The 20,328-nt window shown below is 45.0% G+C and overlaps 1 protein-coding gene across 1 annotated transcript in view; it reads left to right on the forward strand.

Moving 5' to 3' along the window:
• The window catches only part of TG (thyroglobulin), a gene marked incomplete at its 5' end in the record, with an annotated part of 180,634 nt that overhangs the window by 57,239 nt on the left and 103,067 nt on the right, over positions 1-20,328 (forward strand). The window contains 8 exons of the mRNA XM_084747919.1: positions 5,238-5,303; positions 6,557-6,637; positions 8,127-8,264; positions 9,301-9,477; positions 11,155-11,266; positions 12,762-12,841; positions 13,567-13,710; positions 17,069-17,134. Of these exons, the coding sequence (XP_084604045.1) occupies positions 5,238-5,303; positions 6,557-6,637; positions 8,127-8,264; positions 9,301-9,477; positions 11,155-11,266; positions 12,762-12,841; positions 13,567-13,710; positions 17,069-17,134 (864 nt within the window). The remainder of the gene's footprint in view (positions 1-5,237; positions 5,304-6,556; positions 6,638-8,126; positions 8,265-9,300; positions 9,478-11,154; positions 11,267-12,761; positions 12,842-13,566; positions 13,711-17,068; positions 17,135-20,328) is intronic.

Here is a 20,328-nt window from a genome sequence, read left to right on the forward strand (position 1 = left end):
CTGGTGCATAAACAAGCCACGTGGAGAAGCCAGAAGCCAAAGGATAGGAAATCCTGTTCCATTAGTGGGTGGGATTGCAGAGTCTCATGTAAAATACCTTCGGATAAGTAAGGGTGGAGGACTACAGTGAGGTGCCCCGGCCCTTCTCCCATGAAGGTAAGACCCTCAGTATGAAAATGCACCACCCCGTCTACCCCAGGGGTACAGGGATAGGCCTGGTAGAGGCGATGACAGACACGAGCAGAACTTCTGACACTGAGGTATCCCCTGTCTCCAATTGCGTTGACTCTCTTTGGACTTTTCCAAAAGATAAATCAATGTTGGAGATAGAATTCCTGCCCCTCAGTCCACAGACATAGCTACCGAGTTTCTGAGGCCTCCTTTCTGCCATCTTGCTTACCTACCCCTTGTAGCAGGCCAGGTAGAGAGGACAGACTTCCTTTTCAGTCCTAAGATGGCATCGGCCAGGTCAATACTGCTTGCAAGGGATCGGGCACAGTAGGGCCAGTATCAGCCAGGATGGGTTAGACATGCAAAGTCTCAGGCCCACATGCCCAAGAGGCCCAGGAATCTGTGTTCTGGGAAGCAGTTCCAATAACGTTTAAACCTGTTGCCTGGGAAGTTGGGAGAGAGGATAGCAATATCAGTTGTCATGGAAACAAAGTACCTCATAGACTGTTAGGTCAGATAACACCAAGGCAGAGACCTGTATGTCCCCTGTGGTTCAAGGAATGCACTGCTCTTGTGATCAAACCCATCTTACAGGTGAAGGGAAACAGGCACATGGGAGTTAGGCCACTCCCTACAGAGGCTCTGGGTGCCTGTCTAGTGCTGTCAGGTACGCAGGGAGAACTCTGATAATATTGTGCCATTTTTTCATACTGATGCTGATACCCAGAGCAATATTCAGTATGCACATTGTTCTTTGAAGAATTATATATGTCTTACTAATTCTTGGATTTATGACATGGAGCTTAAAATCCAGTGCAGAAAACACATAGGCTATCTGGATGGTACAGCCAACCAAAGCCTGGAAATAACAGAAGTCTGCAGAATCTGGCAGGATTCCAGGGAGCCTAAGTAGCTTCTTCTGGAGTAAACAGAATCAAACAGCTTATTTATGGGATGGCTGCCTCACAGATGGTCTTCATTACTCTGAGAGGCGCCCAGGGTGAAAACAGGCATTTCAAGAAAGACACGTGATAAATTGGCAGCAGTAAGTCAGCGAACTGCTTACGCCTGAACATGTGCCTGCTGTGTGTGCCCAAGGAGCCAGGGATGTGAGGATAGCTGGACAGTAAAGTTTCCAGGGATCTTTCTTTCTCTACCTTCCATCTCACCATCACTGAAATTACAAGTGTTTGCCTGGATTATTAAATGGGTCTTAAGGCATGAACACAGGTCCTCACAATTGCTCACCAACTGAGCAATCTCTCCAGGTGTGATTGTGGTAAATGGGGTGGTATGTAATGTGTAGTGCATGTATGTGGTATGTGGTGGTGGTGTGTGTATGCTGTGTATATGTGTGGTGTGTGGGTGTGGGTATGCTGTATTATATATGTACATGGGTGTGGGTGTTATGTGTGATGTGTATGTGTATGTATATGAGGTGTTTCTGCTGTATGCATGTATGGTGTGTGTGTGTGGTATATGGTGTGGTGTGTGTGTGTGTGGTATGCGGTCTGTGTGCATATGTGTATGTGCTGTGTGTATTGTGGTGTGTGTGTGTGGTATTGTGCATGTATCTATGTGGGGTGTTTGTGTGATTGTGTGTCTATGTATGTATGTGGTGATGTGTTTGAGCGTGTATATGTATGTATGTGTGTATCTGTGTGTGTGGTGTGTATGTATGTATATGGAGTGTGTGTATCTATTATGTGGGAATGTGTGTGTGTGCATGTATGTATGTATGTGTGTATCTCTCTGTGTGATGTATATGTATATATGTATGTGGAGTGTGTATATGTATTGTGTGTGTGTATGTATTATGTGAGGTGTATGTCTTTGAGTATGTAGTATGTGTAGTGTGTGTATGTATGTGGGCTGTGTGTGTGTGAGTGCATGAGTGTATGAATGTATGTGTGTGGGGATGTGTGTGAGTGTGTGTATGCATTATGTGAAGTGTGTGTGTCAGTGAGTGTGTGTGTGTTCTATACAGTTTGAGAAGAAACTTCTTCATCAGCAATGTCATTGAAGCCTGAGATGTGCCCCTGGTGGTATACACCAAAGGTTGTCTCAGACATAGATTGATCAGAAGGCAACCACCTCAGTCAGTAAGAAAGCTCTTCTTTCTCTCTCTCACAGTAAACACGGGTGCTTATATACTGACCTCAAGTGTTTAAATAAAGTTAACACTATGGAAATAACATAGTGACTCAGATTTTTATGTAGGATAACAACAGACAGCATCGCCTAACAGCAGATGCTGACAGGGGAAAGAATAGTGAAGATTCCAGAAAGACAAACAACTAGAGAGGGCAACTAAGAGACTTAAAGACAGGAGAAAGAACTGTAGATGAAAAAGAAACAAAACCAAAAAACTACCTCTCTGTCAAAGTTGGCTTAGGGTTAGCCTCTTTCTTCTTATTTAACAATTACACAGAGGCTGGCTGAATTGTGGAGTTGGCAGACACATGGGCCAAACCCTCTTGTGAATGCTTCAGTGCTGGGTTTACCCAGGCCTCCATCTTTCCAGTTGTGAAAGAGATTATGAGGGTGGCTCCTTGAGGGTTAGAGGAAGCGTGGTGAGAGGATCATAGGGTGCTGCCATTGATCCTTTGCATTCCAAGTTCCCTTAGTTGAGCCCCACGTTCTCCCCTTAGTTCTGCAACCTTCTTCAGTCACTTAGCCACACTGAGCCTCAGGGTCACCTCTGTAAAGTGTGAACACTTTATGTTATTGAATAAAGTGCCATCGTGCTGTATGGGCAGAAAAAAAAAAGCATTGCTTTCCAAGTTCCAACTATCTGGTCATTTACCTATGTGTCCTACGGCAACCCTCAGTAGGGTGGATTTCTTTGGTTTTTCAGCTAGCTGCTGATGTCAGAGTTGAGTCCAGCAGCAGAGTCCTGGGCTTGGTGGGTAAGACAGGCTTATATCTGATTTGGAAAGCTAATGTGGGTAGGGTCCTAGCTGTAAGGTGTAGGAAACTACAGCTCAATAGAGCCCATGGCTTTCAAATAGGAAGCACACCAAATCTGCTAATCCTTGTTTCCATGGTCCTTTGGACTACCTGCTGAGGCAAACTTGACCCAGGTAATGCAGTTCAGAACTTGGTGTGTTCTATTTAATGCCATAGCTAAGGCTCAACTCTTTATTTTAAACCCCAAGTTCTCATGCAAACTTCCCTCCATGCTCTCTAGGGCCACTTTCTACTACTGTGGTACCACGTATGATTTCCTGAAAGCAGAAAATGCTTTCAAGTCATCTGTGGTTATAGCAGCAAATTCTTTGGCATCTCTAAAACTTGGGAATTCCACTCCTCAGATGTCACTGCAAAGCTTCTCTTCTGGACTTGGTTTGGATGCCAGCTCACAGCAAATTCCAGTTTGAAGATGGCAAAAGAGAGATGTTAAAGGGCTACTGGAGAGAGGAGCAGTGGTTTGAGGAAGAGGTGGTGTGGCCAGCCATGAGTCAGTGGTGCTCCTCACAGGATGCAACCACGACCTTAGAATGCATTCTCTACCACATAGCACAACTTACCAGGCACATGGGAAATAGCTGGCCAGGTGCTGGGTGCAAAGGTTGCACAGTTCCCATTACCAAGGCCAAGTGCTTCCCAACTAGTTGAGGTGTTAGGCTTAGGCATCACTAAAGCACAACAAGCCTGCAGTCTGCCACCTTCTTAGACTCATAGGATTGTGGGATTCCCAGTTTCTAAAACCTAGCTAAGATCTATGTAAGATTACTTACCCATCCAAGGATGACTTCTGGTGCCCACAACAAATTAATACACCTACCACCAACCCCTCAGACCACCAAGAGATGGTTTTATACAATCTGAGTCCACAACAGGTGTACATAGGAAGTTTCCCCCTCAAACTACCAGGGGTACAGGCTGAGTGAGAGTGCTGGGTTTCTGCTTAGACTTTGAGTCTGATATTGAACAGAGGAAAACAAGGAATGCTTACCACCAAGAGGGTATGAGAAATCTAGCTTTATCCAGTGTGGCACCAGGGAAGGAGAACTTGCCAGAAAAGAAAGAAGACTAGCTGTAGTGGGGAGAGACGAGGAGTGGGGGAAAGGTGAGGATATGAGACATTATCATGGTGAAAGTACATGATAAATGTCAATAAAATGTCTTTATAAAGTTTGTCATTACATATAATGAATATATAACTTTTTTGTTTTTTGTTTTTTAAGACAGGGCTTCTCTGTGTAGCTGTGGCTGTCCTGGACTCACTTTATAGACCAGGCTACCCTCAAACTCACAGACCCGCCTCTGCCTCCCTGAATACTAGAATTTCAAGCATGCACCACTGCTCCCAGATGCCAATAAAAAATAAAGAATTGTTAATAACATTAGCAACAAATCATATAAGAAAAGCTGCCAACGATCAGATATATATCAAATGTGAAGGATACAGAAGCTGCTGTAGTGTTGTCATCATTCAGCTGCCAGCCCCATTTAGTTTTTACATTTATTGACTTATCTGTTTGGGGGTGTGTGTGTGTGTGTGTGTGTGTGTGTGTGTGTGTGTGTGTGTGTGTGTGAATTGTATAAGCACACATGGCATCATATGCATGTGAAGTCAGAGGTAACTTGACTCAGTCAGTTCTCTCCTACCATCTGAGGTCTGGGGATTAAACTCAGGACATCAGCCTTAGCGGCACATGACCTTACCCATATCCTGCTGGGCTCAGATTCATAAGTAGATCAGAATCTCAGTGGAGCTGGATGTCAGGAAATACCCACAATGGGACAAAAATTCTGTCTTGATTTTTAAAAGCCACTTCGTAATTACTTTGGTCATCTCCCTATGTCATAGGTTTGTGACCCTCTCCCCCAACCCACACACACTATTCTATTTGGTTCCCAGAGCTGGATCTCTGAAGTCTGACCAGCTCTGGTTTTGTACCCAAGTGTTGGAATGGCACTCCGTGAGGCTTTGAGAGATCCTCCATAGAGAGCAGAGTTCTCAAGCCAGGAAGATGTTAGGGGATTATGGCGCAATTGTAAAAGTACGTGACCAGTGAGAACAAGAACAAATAGGCTCATCACGTGGTGATCTTCTGCAGGTCTGGCAGTCTTGGAGGCAACTCAAGACAGTTTCACCAGCTTCCGTCAGGTTTACCTCTGGAAAGGTAAGCTCCAAGGTGGAGAAGGAGTGACAGAACATCATTAGCTTCCCGAGTTTGGCCCCAGTTGGTATCCATAAGAGGATGCTCCCCATGGGAGGAAAATGCAGATCTATGGTCCACAGGCATATTTTCCATGGAGCAGAAGGGCCCCCACTCTGACAGAGAAGTCACATAGTTTAAAAGAATGACATGTGGAAAGCCCAAAAAAGATGAAGGCAGGGCATGCATGGCTCTGAGGAGATGGAGTTCACTGCTATAGAAAGCCTTTGGTACCAGAGTGGGCTATTCAAACCTCAGGAAGCTTTTGCCCCACTGCCTTGGCCCAATGTACCTCTCATCCTGGAGCTTCAGCTGATGGAATTGGTGATTGGTGAATGGAATAGGAGATTGGTGGAACAGAGCTAACATTTTTTGTAGTCACAATTTTCTTAACCAAAATATTTTATTAACTTATTGACCGAGCCTACGTCAATTATAACCCGATTAACCAAAAACAGTAGGAAATGAGGATTAATTGACACAACAACAAAACCTTAAGGATATCAGTCCCGTGGAACGATTCTCTCGTCAGGAGCTGTAGGATTTCTTCCACTGGAACCGGCGGCAACCAGACCCCAGAGCCTCAGCAGGAGCCAGAGCTCTGAAGTCCTCCCTCGAGTGGATTTCTCTAGGAGCATCTTGAAGGGCAGCGATGAACAGCCAAATCTATCCCAAGTCTCCAATCTGCCCCGCCTCCAGTTCTGGGCTCATTTATATAGCTCCTCCCAGAGTCCGTTCACAGGATCTTTTTCATCCGGTAGCAATTAAGCTCCTGCACTAGGTGGTTGCCCTTCTAGTGAATTAACATCACCTGTTCTCTTACTAGACCATTCGATCCCACACTTGGGATCCTAAAGAACAGGTTTCTCTCCTTCAATTTTTAATCCTACCTTACTGCCCTTCAAGGGTGTTGCAATGACTTTCCCCTCACTGAGCCTCAGTTTTCAAGGGTTTCTGGTGAACCTCCTTCATACCCTTCAAGAATGTTGTGAACTCCAACATATGAGAGCATTTTTAAAGGGTACATGTTAACAGTTACAGTGTCACAGGCAGACTGGTTCTAATCCTGAGAGATTGACCAGTGTTTGTTGCAGAACTAAGCCTGCTCATCTAGGTGGCTGGATATATCCCTGCCTGGTGTCTAGTTCCCAATTGTGGGATGTGATGCTTGCTATGTGCCCCCAACATTACCAATTATCTTATTTTCTTCTTCCTAGATTCTGACATGGGGTCCCGGCCTGAGTCTATGGGATGTGCAAGGGGCATTGCAATGAGGCCAGAATCTCCAGGAGAAGCAGGTATTAATTCTGACAAGTTCATACAGTTAAATCCTGGCTACAGAGAGATGGTAGCATCCAAGGTCTAATAAATGGATGGGCCTCTTATTGTTACTCTATTCTGAAGCCTTGAAACCTCACAAAGCATCCATTTATGCCTCTAGCTTACCTATCCACTCACAAAACAGAGGTTCCTGAAGTGGGCAGTCAGAACAGAATGTAGGCGGCTTTCTTGCCAATTCCCACTGCTGCAGAAACAGGATCAAAAACAATAGCTACAGCAGGAGAAATTGAATGCATAAAGTGCATAATTTAACTGAGCATGCCCAAGACTCCATTCAGATCAACCCTGTAGGGTCTAAAAAACTGTTATTCTGTGTCAGAAATGTCAACTGTGTCAAAATGAGCAGTCTGTAAGGAGTCACGACAGGAAGGGGAGGAGTTAATTGGGACATAAATCAGTGTAGTACATGGGGAAAGAGTGAGAACACTTCACTTTCAGAACCTAGAGTTGCTTTCACTGTAGATGGCATTAAGAAGCAGAAAGAGGGGGTTGAGCGTGGTGGCGCACGCCTTTAGTCCCAGCCCTTGGGAGGCAGAGGCAGGCGGATCTCTGTGTGTTCGAGGCCAGCCTGGTCTACAAAGTGAGTCCAGGATAGCCAAGGCTAGACACACACACACACACACACACACACACACACACACACACACACACACACACATCTATCTAGAAAAACAAAAACGAAAACACCAAAAGAACCAGCAAGAATGGAAGGAAGAGAGAGGCAGAGAGGGATGGAGGGGAAGTCTGAGGGCAGAAAGGAGAGTCTTAGCCCACTCAGTGCTGCTGTAGCAACATTCAAGACTTACTAATTTATAATGAATACAGTGTATTTGGCTCCTACCTGTGAAGGCTGGCAAATCCAGAACTGAAAGTCTACATCTGGTGAGGGTCTTCCACTGTGCAATAACACAGTAGAAGGCATCAAAAGGGTTCAAGAGAGCAAAAGGGAGCCCAGCTTGCTTGGGCAACTCTCCCTACAGTACAACAGCCTGCCCACCACACACTAGTCTCAGAACCTGGGTTCCAACATGACTTAGCAAGCACAAGTGTGTCAGGCTGAAAGTTTCAGACAGAAGAATCTGGTGATGTGGCTGCTGTGGTTGGCAAAACTATGCCACCTGAAGCCATGCAGGCATGGGCTGAAATCTCAGGGGAAAGCCTGATTTCCACCCTGCCTTGGGTGGAAAGGTGGGCCAGGGGGCTCATGTTTCTTCTAAACCAAAAATTTGCATTTACAGTTGTATGATTTTGTTAAAGATGCTCTACGACCTTCTGAACCCCTTTGCCTGACCAGATGGACACACTGCATTTCCAGGCCTGCTCGGGCCTCGGGTTATCTATGAATGCTTTTGTCTCTATCTCTTTTTCTGTCCCCAAGTCTGCTTCTCTCTGTTCCATGCTTGCTGTAAAGACAAAGGAAAAACTGACCCTCTCTTTCTTTTTCAGATATGGCAACAGAACTTTTCTCCCCTGTGGACATGACCCAGGTCATTGTCAATGCAAGCCACTCACTGCCCAGCCAGCAGTACTGGCTCTTCACACACCTGTTTTCAGCAGAGCAGGCAAACCTGTGGTGCCTTTCTCGTGAGTATCCTCGCCCTGCAGCTTCCTTCAGACCCTGTTCCAACAACACCTGAGACGTAGACACAAGTTCAAATTCACTGGATGACTTAGGGGGTCACTACATTCATAGCATAGACATGGAGATTGACCTCAGCTTTCAGGAAGCTCATGTTGAAGGTAGTTTCTGCTCAGCAACCAGAACTTATCTTCCATCCATCCATCCATCCATCCATCCATCCAATGTTGAATATGCATCATATTCTAGGACATACATTTGACTTTGTGGATAAGAACCAAACCAGAATCAGCCTTGCCTTTTCCTTAAAGGAGCTCACAGGTATCTTTGGCAAGACTGACATAGGTAGGGAACAGTGTGCATCTATGTAAATCCCTGGTGTCTGGTATGCTGACTGTTCGTGCCTCTGAGAAGCCATAGAAAAAGACACTGGGCTTTCATCCTGTTGTCTCCTGTATTGCTGAGTTTGTGTCTGACCTCTCATCTCACCTTGGCTCCGCCTATACTCAGGCAACAGTATTACCTGCTTCCCCACATCATAGATCCCAAGTGTTTTGTTCAGGCCTCCTTGACTATCATGGGTGTACTAGCATTTTACCAACTTGACACAAGCTAGGGACATCTGGGAAGAAAATATACAGGTAGTCAAGCCTATGAGGGATTTTCTGAATTAATGATAGATGTGGAAGAACTCATCCCACTGTGGGGTGTGCTATCCCTGGGCTGGTTGTCCGGGGTTGCATAAGAAAGCAGTCTGAATAAGGAAGGCATGGGAGTAAGCCAGTGAGCAGCATTTCTCCATGGCCTCTGCATCAGATCCCAACTGCAAACTCCTGCCTTGAGTTCCTTCCCTTCCTGATACACAGTAAGCTGTAAGATGAAATAGAGCCTCCCCTCCCCAGGCAGCTTGTGGCTATGGTGATTATCACAGCAACAGAAAGTAACCTGATGCAGTGGGCTTCTGCTCTGAAAGAGTTTCCAGACAGTTCTACCCACGCAAGGCCTTTCATGACTGAACACCCACTGCCTTCTTGCTTTTAGGATGTGCCCAGGAGCCTGTTTTCTGTCAACTTGCAGACATAATGGAGAGCTCACCTTTGTATTTCACCTGCTTCCTCTACCCAGAAGCCCAGGTCTGTGACAATGTCATGGAATCTAGTGCCAAGAACTGCAGTCAGATTCTGCCCCACCAGCCATTGGCACTCTTCCGGAGGCAAGGTATGCACTGTGGTCTTCATAATCTGGGTGAGATGCATTTTTTCTATTTAAAATAATATTTTTCTTATATGTGCACATGTGTGTGCGTGCGCGCACACACACACACACGCACACGCACACACACACACACACACACACACACACACACAGAGGCAGGGGGAGAGATAGAGATAGATAGATAGATAGATAGATAGATAGATAGATAGATAGATAGACAATTTAAGAAAAAGAGACCATGAATATTTTAAAGAGTGTAAGGAGGGATATATGGAAGGGATTGGAAGGAGGAAAGGAAAAGAAAAATGGTATAATTCTATTGGTGTAAGAAATGGTATATAGTGACCTCAAAACTAATATATGCATATATTTAATATATATTATTTATACATACTAATAAGTATAATATATACTTATAAGTATAGCTGATAGAAGATAGATAGATAGACAGATAGACAGACAGATAGATAGAAGAAGATTATCCATGGTCCTTCTTAAATGAGAAGTGATTGAAAAGGGCATCACTCTGACACTGTAGAGTGATATGCTCTGCTCTGGGGTCTTACATCAGGCAGAGTCACCACTTAAGGACTTGTATCAGGATTTCATGCAATTGCGTGGCACAGACATCTCAGAAACAGTGGCTTTTATACCACAGCAGTTGTTCTCTCTGTTCAAGGGTATTGATTAAGTCATTTTGTCATCATGATGGTAATGTCATTTTTTTTCACCATTCTTCCAATAATTTCTTCATCCATCTTTTTTGCCATGGCCCTTCTCATGCCTGGAGGCCCTCAGTTTCCCCTTAAACATCAACAGTTGCAAGGCTGTGGAGCATGTCTAACTGTTTTGTAGGAGCCTCTCGACTGTGGCTTTCTCTTTAGTATAATTTGGTCCAGTCACTCCTGGTGGGACTTCTTATGTCAGTGCTCCTAGGCCTTTTGTCAGAGGATTCTCACAGTGCCTGGCCTGTGCATACACACACTAGCAAGGTAGGGGAGTACTGAGTCTCTGGGAAGCCTAGATCATGATCTCAAATTCACTGTGGGGTTGTGTATCCAGGAACCCTAAGGGACCATCTATTCTGGCCCTTCCAGAAATAAGTCTTCTGTATTTGCCCTTGTGGAAAGGGCTCTTAATCTACACTTTTCCCTGGAGATGCTCAGACTCTCAGACCCTCTGAGTCCAGAGGCAAACACAGTCCTTGTTGCTTCTCACAGGGGAGCAGACGCTGCCTTCCTAGTCACTGGAGTCAAGCTTCATTCCTCCACAGGCTTCCTAGATCCTGAGATCCTATGTTCCATCTCTCTCTGATTCTCATTTCCCCATGGGCTCAGGCCTTTACAAGAGTTCCCTGTGTGAAGCCCTGAGTTCCATTCCAAACAACTAATAGTGGTTCACATATGTAATCCTAGAACTTGGGAGGTGGAGGCAGGAGGATCAGATCAAAAACATCCTTGGCTACATATTGAATTCAAGGCTTGCTTAAGGCTGAACAAGACCCTACCTCAAAAACCAACCAACAAACAGAATCTCCAGAGTCTTACTCTAGTGAGATTTGGGGAGCAAATGTACGAATTTAATCTGTCATCTTCCTGGAAACTCAATTTGAGTTCCTCTACTCATTATCCTCATATTTGGAAAAGTATAATAAATTATATTTCTTTTCTTTCTGGGCAGTTGTACTGAATGATCGAGTAAAGAACTTTTATACACGCCTGCCATTCCAAAAGCTCACAAGGATTTCCATCAGAGACAAAACACTCATGTCTGGAAAACCCATTTCGAACGGGTAGGTGGCCAAGTCCTACCTCTGTGCTTATTATTAAGAAAGGTGGTGTCTCAGCCTTTAAGGGCAGAAGCATAACAATAATGCAGCCCAAAGCTAAAGGTATAGGAGAAACCAGAACAGAAACCCTTGATGGAGGCAAATGGCAGTAAATACTACAATTCCATGCTGATCCTGCAGCCTTCTGAGGGAGCTAGGTGTCCTGGGCAGTCTTGTCAGTTAATAAAAGTGATCAAGATAGTCATAAACATGTTCTTTGCATTCTTTCAGTGCTGTGTTCAGAGTATGCAGAGAAAGCAGAATTTTTAACTGAAGCTTAGCTTATAGGGATGCTTACAAATTGCCACCACAGCCTATGCTGTTATTTCTCCACTGGCTTTTTTGCTAGTTGTCACAACTGAAGAGGAGGCTCCTCTAGCACACTCTATGGACCTCACTCCTCAGAATCCCCAAATATGCTTTTGACTAACCACATTCCTGGACCTGCCTCGGATGTCCCGAATTTGAGGTCCTGGGATGAGACTCAAGAATCAGAATGTTAAGGAAAAGTCCCAGTGAATCTTTCATATTTTAGCAGTCACTGATACATGAGCTGCTAATCTGTGAAGTGCTGGTGAGTTATGGGATTGCATCATGTTGCTGGCAATTAAGAGCTACTCCTGAGAATGGAGCTCAAAAGATGACACAAGCTGCTTTGTCTTGAGAACCAGCTAGACGTCATCTTACTAAGGAAGGAAATAGAGGTTAGATGTCCACGATGCCAGGAAAAGGGCTAGAAACCAAATATCACCTTGTTGGACGTCACCGTGCTGATCCTGGTACTGGGACAGGAACTGGTAGGGCAGAGCTTGCTCTCAGTTTAGGAAAACATATAATCTAGGCTGGAGTTTAACAGTGGGCTTTAAAAAGGGAAAGGGAGCAGTAAGTAAGTAGATGGGTAGCTGGGCAGGGATCTAGGGCAGAGAAAGCCAAGAAGACAACTTATAGGCTTCCGGGCAGAGTTGTAGCCTGCACTGGGAAAGCCATCAAGCAGATACAAGGTTCAACACTGGGATGTCATGTGGATTCAGGAAACAGCACAGATGAGGCAGGATCCTCATACCAGAAAGGACCAAGAGGTTAAGTCATCTCTTGGGAGTCAGGAATGACTGCTCAGATTAAGATATAGGGTTAAGGCAGGGCAGGTGCTAGAACCCTCCTACCATGAAGCTGCAGGTGGGGCCTTACAGATGCACTAGGTGAACAAACAACGACAGTGATGTAGAGGGCTTGACTAAGTGAGTAAATTAATGGAGGACCTGAAGATAATGCTCCCAAGAAAAGAGTGATATTTTTGTCTTTAGAAAGCTGGAATGCCAGTGTTAGCCAAAGCACCCACATCTTATGTGCTTACAAAGAAATCTGGCCTCCTAAGTTCCAGTGATTCCATTCATTCCACGCAGTAGGACCTGGGTGCCCACGGGAAGCCTCAGACATGTCTTCTTTCTTTTGACTCCAGGTTCTTTGAGTGTGAGCGGCTCTGTGACAGGGACCCATGCTGTACTGGCTTTGGTTTTCTAAATGTTTCCCAGCTGCAAGGTAAGGGTAACAAAGAAGGTATCCCCTACCCCCTGGCATATACCTCAGTCTAGAAACACACACATTTCTGACCCTATATGGTGCTCAGAATCTCCACAGGATGAGGATGATGAGTGAACCTTGTGTGCAGTAAGGAAGTGGGCTGGAAGAAGCAAGTGGCTCATCAATATGAAATTAGCAATGCAGCCATCCTGGTCCATGATCTGCTCACCTCATATACACACAGGTCTATCTGAACTCAGTAGTTGTCCCCCCTTGTTTCCATATGTATATGTCTTCTGCTCTACTTTCAGAGCTCTGTCCAGGCAGCATGGTTGGCTGATCTTTAGATCCATCACATGATCTGTATGAACACTTAGATGCTTACTGGTGGTATGATACTGGACAGTACACTTATAATCTCACCAGGACTTAGCATCCCCATCTGTAAATAGAAACACACATTTCCTTCCTCCCTAGGCCCAGTGAAATGGTACCCACAGAGCTAGCTCACCTCTTCTATGCATGATTGGCAGGTATTCTGCTAATAGCAGCCATTTCCTTTCCTAGACTCATAAGCTATAACTTATAAATAGAGGACCTAGATTTGTAGGGGTGGCGAAGCCCCTAACTGGAATACAGAACCAAAGTTCATGTATCTGTTGAGCAATGGCTTGGAGAATCCCTCCTGCTCAGCTCATATTTCTCACTGCCTCGCCTTCATGGACTCTTGGGTTCTCCACCAGGAGGAGAAGTGACCTGCCTGACTCTTAACGGCATGGGAATTCAAACATGCAGCGAGGAGAATGGAGCAACCTGGCACATTTTGGACTGTGGCTCTGAGGACACTGAAGTCCACACCTATCCCTTTGGGTGGTACCAGAAGCCTGGTGAGTAACCTGCTCTTGACAGCTATGTATCCTGTTGACTGTGTCCAAGTTCTTCATCAGGATGACATCAGGATCCAGCAGAAGATTAGTCAGAATTCACTGGGTACCAATGACAGAAACAGTATTCTGTCTAAGAAGAAAAGAAATGCCTTGAGGACTCTTCATTAACCTAAGAGAGATGACCAGTTAGATCTCAGGACATATAGTATAATGTTTCACTGGTGTGGTTAGCCAGGGCATGCAGCTGGCTTCTTCAGTTTGCCACTTCTGGTAGCTTCAGGGGGGCTGCATGATATTCCATAGAAGCTTTGCATTCAGGGTCTGGTTTCCCAGCACAGCCTATGAGTACCCCCACTGCTGGAGTGAGAAGGGGGCAGCCTGAGTGGTGGTCTCAGCAAATACAAAAGCACTGGAAGAAAGGAGGGTAAGGTCCTGTTGCTGAACAGACATGTCAACAGTTGTCCACTCTGCAATAATCCCTTGGTCTCCTCACTGTGTCAACTATTATCCCATGTCAGGGTGATGTAAAACATGGCAGTGTCAGGGAAGGAGGGAGACAGCCTCAGTATGTTTTTGTGTACTTGAGTTAAGATTTCAGGAAAGGGCTGCCTTGGCCCTTTGTGTTCATTAAGGCAAGTGATTATAGTATCTAAGACTCATTTCCAGGTGTATTTTAGGAGAACAATCTGAAATCAACAAAGGAAAGAGTGGATATTTTTGTATGTGCTTAGACACAACTACACTCACATGAGACGTTAGCATCCTCCCTCCATCAGGACAGGCTGGTCTCGGTAAAACTCATACCACTCCTTAGCTTCTGTTAGTAGGACAAGTGACCGAGGCTCATGGGTTCTGGGTCCAGCTAGGTTCTGGGTGTCTGTGGTGTGGACAGTTTCACAGAAACAAGAGGAGATTACTCATCTGTTTGTGTCCCAGGAACAAACTCATGAAGATGTCTCAGAGATGAAAATATTGTCTCAGGAAGTAACAGAGAAGCTGGCCAGAGGATCGGGTCCCCCAACCTGTTCCATAAGTGGCTCCTTTCTCATTTCCACTTTTTAGTGAATCTGGACAGTACTGGTCATTCTTGATCCATCCCTAGAAACTATGTAATGGTTACGTAGAAGTTATGCAATGGTTGGTATAGCTGAAGTCTTAGAGAAGTGGAGCTTTGGTTTCCACATTCTTCATATGTAACCTACCATTTCTCTACCTGCTCTGGGCAATGAGAGAAAACTGCCATCCTTCCCATGCCTGCTGTGCAACAGAAACATGCCAGGTCTATACAAGCCATGCCATTTCACCTCACGGAGCTCAGTGGAGTGGACATCACTTCCTCCATCTCCATGATACTAATGAGGCTGACCATGGAAGATGCTGGTCCAACAACATGCCTATTAAGAAGCAGCCAAGTTTAAATTTCAGGCCCAGTTACCCACAACTTCCCCTGCCCCTTTTGAATAAGCTATGGCAGGCTATCTAGTGAATGGTTATTAAAATCTCCAGACACCTTGCCTGACTGGGTTTCCCCCTACCTAGTAACTTACAAGTGACTGACTCATCAGCTGAAAAAGGCTAACATGACAACAGACCAGCTACTCCTGGAGTAGTCTTTCTAGGACAGAGTTTCCTTTGCTTGTCCTTTTTCATGCACCTGTATGTTCTTCAGCTTTTTTTTAAAAAGGTTTATTTATTTATTTATTATTTATACAGTATTTTGCCTGCACAGCAGAAGAGGGCACCTGCATATGTGCCTGCACACCAGAAGAGGGCACCAGATCTCATTATAGATAGTTGTAAGCTACCAATATGGTTGTTAGGAATTGAACTCAGGACCTTCAGAAGAGCAGACAGTGCTCTTAACCTCTGAGCCATCTCTCCTACCCTGTTCTTTAGTTTTGTGGCAGTTAGTATGGACATGATTATTTCCTGGCTAGAAGGCATCTTCCTGCTAGTGACTATCTTCTGTATCCTGTGTCCATGATTTGAGGTTCCTCTGCTGGATTTTTCTTTTCTTTCAACAGCTTGAATTGTTTTAAGGGAAAAGAAAATAGGAGCCGTATAATGAAATTGCCCCTGTGGGCTTATATTTCAAGGGATTTTTCCATACAGTGATGTCTCTAGGCTTTACCTTGAAGGCAAGGGAGGGGAGGAGAGGAGAGAGGCATGCTTGCCTAATACATTGGTTCTCCAGGACCTCCATGAACGTCAGCAAGTCTGAAACTGCCTCAGAGTCACGCTCACCTTAAGGCCTCCTTGCCTGTCCTCTCGCCTTTTCACCCCTCTGGCATCTGGAAAATGCCACTTTCCATTTTCATTTGACTGTGGAAGAGTTGGACAGAAAGAAGCTTAAGCAGTAATTCATTTGTTCAGAATGTGATGGAAGTCAGGCCAAGCTGTTTCAACATCTTGACAGGCTGGCAAGGACAAGAACCCAAGGTATTCCTGGTTCCAAGAGGTTCCAGCTGCTCTGGTCCTTTTCATCTGACAGCCTGGAGTGCTAGTGTCTTCCAACACATACTCTGTGGCTCAGGGTAGGCACTTAGGGATCCTCAGGAGAAGTCGCATGGCAGAAAATGAAAATTCTTATCAGGGTTGTTGTTCAACAGCAAATACTGCCACGTGTCAAGAGTGGTCTGCAGCCTCTGGTGTGACAGCCTGGCCTCTGTTCATGAGGCTCTCATGACAGAGGCCAGCACTTTGCTATCTCACTATCTTGTTAAATCCTCAGTCTCCAGTCAGAGGAGAAACAAGAGGGGCAGGGAGGCTCAAGGGCACATAGCAGATAGACGATAGACTCAGTTCATTTTACCTCCAACTCCTCGTCCCCATGATGCCAATTGTGTGTTCATGAAGGTGGGAGCCTGTGGACCTGACTACCACTCAAAATCCCACCTATTGTAATTTGCTGTTAATCATCGCCATTTCGTGATCTGTTGTGCCCTGTTTCTGTGGCACACATCACACATCAGATTGCCTCCTGTAGTCTCACAGTAATCTTAGCAGTAGGTTGTATCATGTCTATAGTGCAGATGCAGAAACTGAGGTAGATTCAGGGGTTACAGTGGCAGGCATTTATGGCACCGCCAGTAACATATGACTGAACAATGCATGCCACTCCTGTACGGAAGTTGTAAGACAGTATTGAAGTGTACAGAAACCTCTTCACCCCATGTGGTGATAACTGAAGCATGGATTGGGATGGAGCTTTCCTGGTCCAATGGTCTTGAGAGAAGAAGTCATCATGGAGCTCCACCCCTGGCTCATGCTGACTTGCACAGACCTCTGGCTTCCCCCAACTGCCTTGACCCTCTGCTGTTGTCTCAGTAGCTAAAACACTGCCTTTCCTTCTTTCCAGCTGTGTGGAGTGGCACTCCCAGCTTCTGCCCTTCTACTGCCCTGCCAGCCCTCACAGAGGAAAAGGGTAAGTTCACTATCTACCTGATTATTCTTGGGAGAAACACCATCTCTCCACATTTCCTACTTTTTCACTTTGCCTTTGTGCAATACCTTAGCTTTAAAAGACATGATAATGTTGTTTTCATGAATTCTAGACTTTGTGGATCAACACAGGTAGGCTAGACACCAGCAACGCACCCTTTCAACAGATATAAATGACCAGAGCACACATATAGCAGCTCACAGGATCACATGGGGCTTGAGCCTTGTGTTCACCTTGTCCTGTCTAAGAATTCATCACCCTCCCAGATACTCACCAGGCTCATACAGTTTCAGGCAAGGCCAGGAGAGTGGTGTTGTGGTCTCAAAGTGAAAAGGCAGTTGCTTTTGGGGGGCAAGTCAGCTGGAGCTTGCAGCTACTGTGCATAGGGTACACTAGACACTGAAGCCATGGTCGCACTCCCAAGAGTTCAGACTGAGACAGCCCATCTTTATGTTCTACAGCAACATGCTTGAAGTGGTTGCAAGGTAGCAGAGAACACAGGAGCATGGGGCCTGGGGATGCTCTGTAGTCTGGGGTGAGATGAAGGGGTCTGGCTAATGTGGGGTAAGCTTTCCGTGCTCTCTTCTCCCCATCAGGAAATGAGAAGCACATACTGGGTCCCAGGTGCCACTCAGCTAAGAGGACACATGCCATTAACCTCTACCCTATAATATGATGCCTGAGGAGTTTGAGATACCTATCATTGTGTTCCTAGCCAAGGAGTAAACCATAGATCCTGTAGGAAGTGGTGTGACACCAAGACTATGACTGAAACAAAAATGTCAGCCTGTGTCATCGTCCGCCTCTCACAATCAAAGCAACAGACTGAAAATCACACAGCATGCACACATATACTTTTTCCTCAGTATCCTGTCCTAGGTGTCTGCTACACAGTTGATCAGGTGCCAGTTTCCTGAAGTTCCATGAGACAGGTGACATTATTGGCATGTCATAGGTGGTACAGGTGTAACTTAGAGAGATCTGATGGCACTCAAACCTCAATGAAGATCCGTGTCTGAACCAAAATTTATTTTGAGTTGCGTCAGGGTGGTATATAAACATTGTTTGTATAGTCAGAGTTTCCTAAAGATTTGTGGTTTTAGGAATAGTCAGAGCACTCCAAAGATTTGTGGTTTAACAGGCATTCACGTGCACACACACACACACACACACACGCACACACACACACACACCTGTGCCATCTCTGTTCTCCTTGCCTTTCCGTTGCTGGAGGTTACCACTCTAAATTCTTGTGGCTCTTTGTTGTTACTCTTGTCTATGTTTCTAAGTTACATGCAGATCCCACTGGTATTTAGTTTGTCTATTTTTAGAACCACCTCCCCACTGCCCACCAAGGAGGAACTAGCTGACATATGGCTGGCATATTCTCATCATGTGCTGTTCTGTATGTCCTGACATGCTGGATTTTGTCTAAAGGTTGCAAATCCTCACTTGTTTTTTATCCATTGTGTGTGTATATTTCTACACCACTGCCAAGCTCTTAAAAGCATGGACCATCATGCAGGTCTCGGTGTGGTCATCTGCTTACTCTTTTTTTCCCATGTCCCACCTTTCATGACAGTCACACTTAGTGGTGGACAAACAGCTGAAGGTAGTGCTGTGTTGACAGTGGTCTCCTATAATTCCCAAGTCTGCTAATATTTCTTTGGTTTGGCACAGTTAGTTTTTATGTGTCTTATTATCATAAAAATGCCAGGATGAATGAACATCAGAGCCCTTTCAGAAGGCCAAACTGTTTACTGAGCTGATTCTCCAAAGATACATTTTTACGCCAGAAGAAGTGTTATTTTAACACTTGGCTTACATTACCTAATTGTCCTCAAATACTTGTTCCTAGCTACATCTTTTTGGCTGTGAATTAAAGTGGTTCCATACAACATACTCATTATTCTTAAATATTATTATTCAAAATATTAAACTAATAGAAAAACAATGCTTGGGTATATGAATGTTAAATACAGTTGCAAATGTACAAATCAAAGCAGAACAAGGTGTATAATGCTTGTTCTGTTTATATTCAACTTTCGTGTTGTCTAGACTTGACATTTCCACAAGAGAAAGCAATGAATGCAATGGAGTATGAACTGTCTCCCTCCACATAGACCACATCTCTGAGGAGATGCTCCCAAGGCAGAGTTGATGTGGCAGTTTTAAATGTGCCTTCACTGAGTCAGATTTAAAGGCAGAACACATCCCATCGGTGCTGAAGGTCCCCCTAATAGAATGCAGAGTTTGGGATTAATATGTTGATGTGGATCAGAGGAAGGGTTTGATTCTGCCTTTACTGTTTTGGTGTACCACTATTCAATTCTAATCAGACAGGTGGGCATGCACATGCGAGCGTGCGTGCATGGAGGGAGGAAGAGAGAGAGAGAGAGAGAGAGAGAGAGAGAGAGAGAGAGAGAGACAGAGACAGAGACAGAGAGAGACAGAGAGAGAGACAGAGAGACAGAGAGACAGAGAGACAGACACAGAGAGACAGAGACAGACAGACAGAGAGAGAGAGAGAGAGAGAGAGAGAGAGAGAGAGAGAGAGAGAGATCTTATTGTTCTGGGGGAAAAGGAAATACCAAACACTTGCAAATCATTTGATCATCACCAGGAAGATAGATGATAACATGGTTCACTTTTCAAATGAGAAAGCTGAAGATCTAAGGGGTTACATAGCTGAGCTATGAGCCCATACCATCTGGTTTGTCCTGGAGTTAGAAGAGATTTACTTTGATTGCATTTCTGAAGCAGGCAATGAACTCTTGAAGCTAAATCCTTGTAGCGGTCTCATCTCATGTCTTTCCTTTCTCAGTTGTGCTGATTAGTTTCCTGTTCAGTGTTGACATTTTAATTATGGACCTCCTTTGATAAAGTATTAAAATGGGGCTCACCTGAAACCCAGACTCCAAGGAAAGTCATCGTGAGTTAAGATGGTAGTTTTCCATTGGAGAAATCTACCCTTATAAAAAGTGTATGGTGTCAGTATGAAGGGGTGGAGATCATAGAAATGGACAGGAGTGGGGTAAGCCTGTGGGAAGACTGACAGGTGCTTAATGTTCAAAACTAGTGTTTAGAGAATGAAAGGAAGTAGGCATGGCTAGGGATTTTGTACTGGTACCCATGGTGGTAGAGCATCCCCACAGCAGGAGCACCTGCAGCAAATG

This window comes from Acomys minous (genome assembly GCF_964271855.1).
Source record: "Acomys minous genome assembly, chromosome: 12".
Taxonomy (NCBI): Eukaryota; Metazoa; Chordata; class Mammalia; order Rodentia; family Muridae; genus Acomys; species Acomys minous.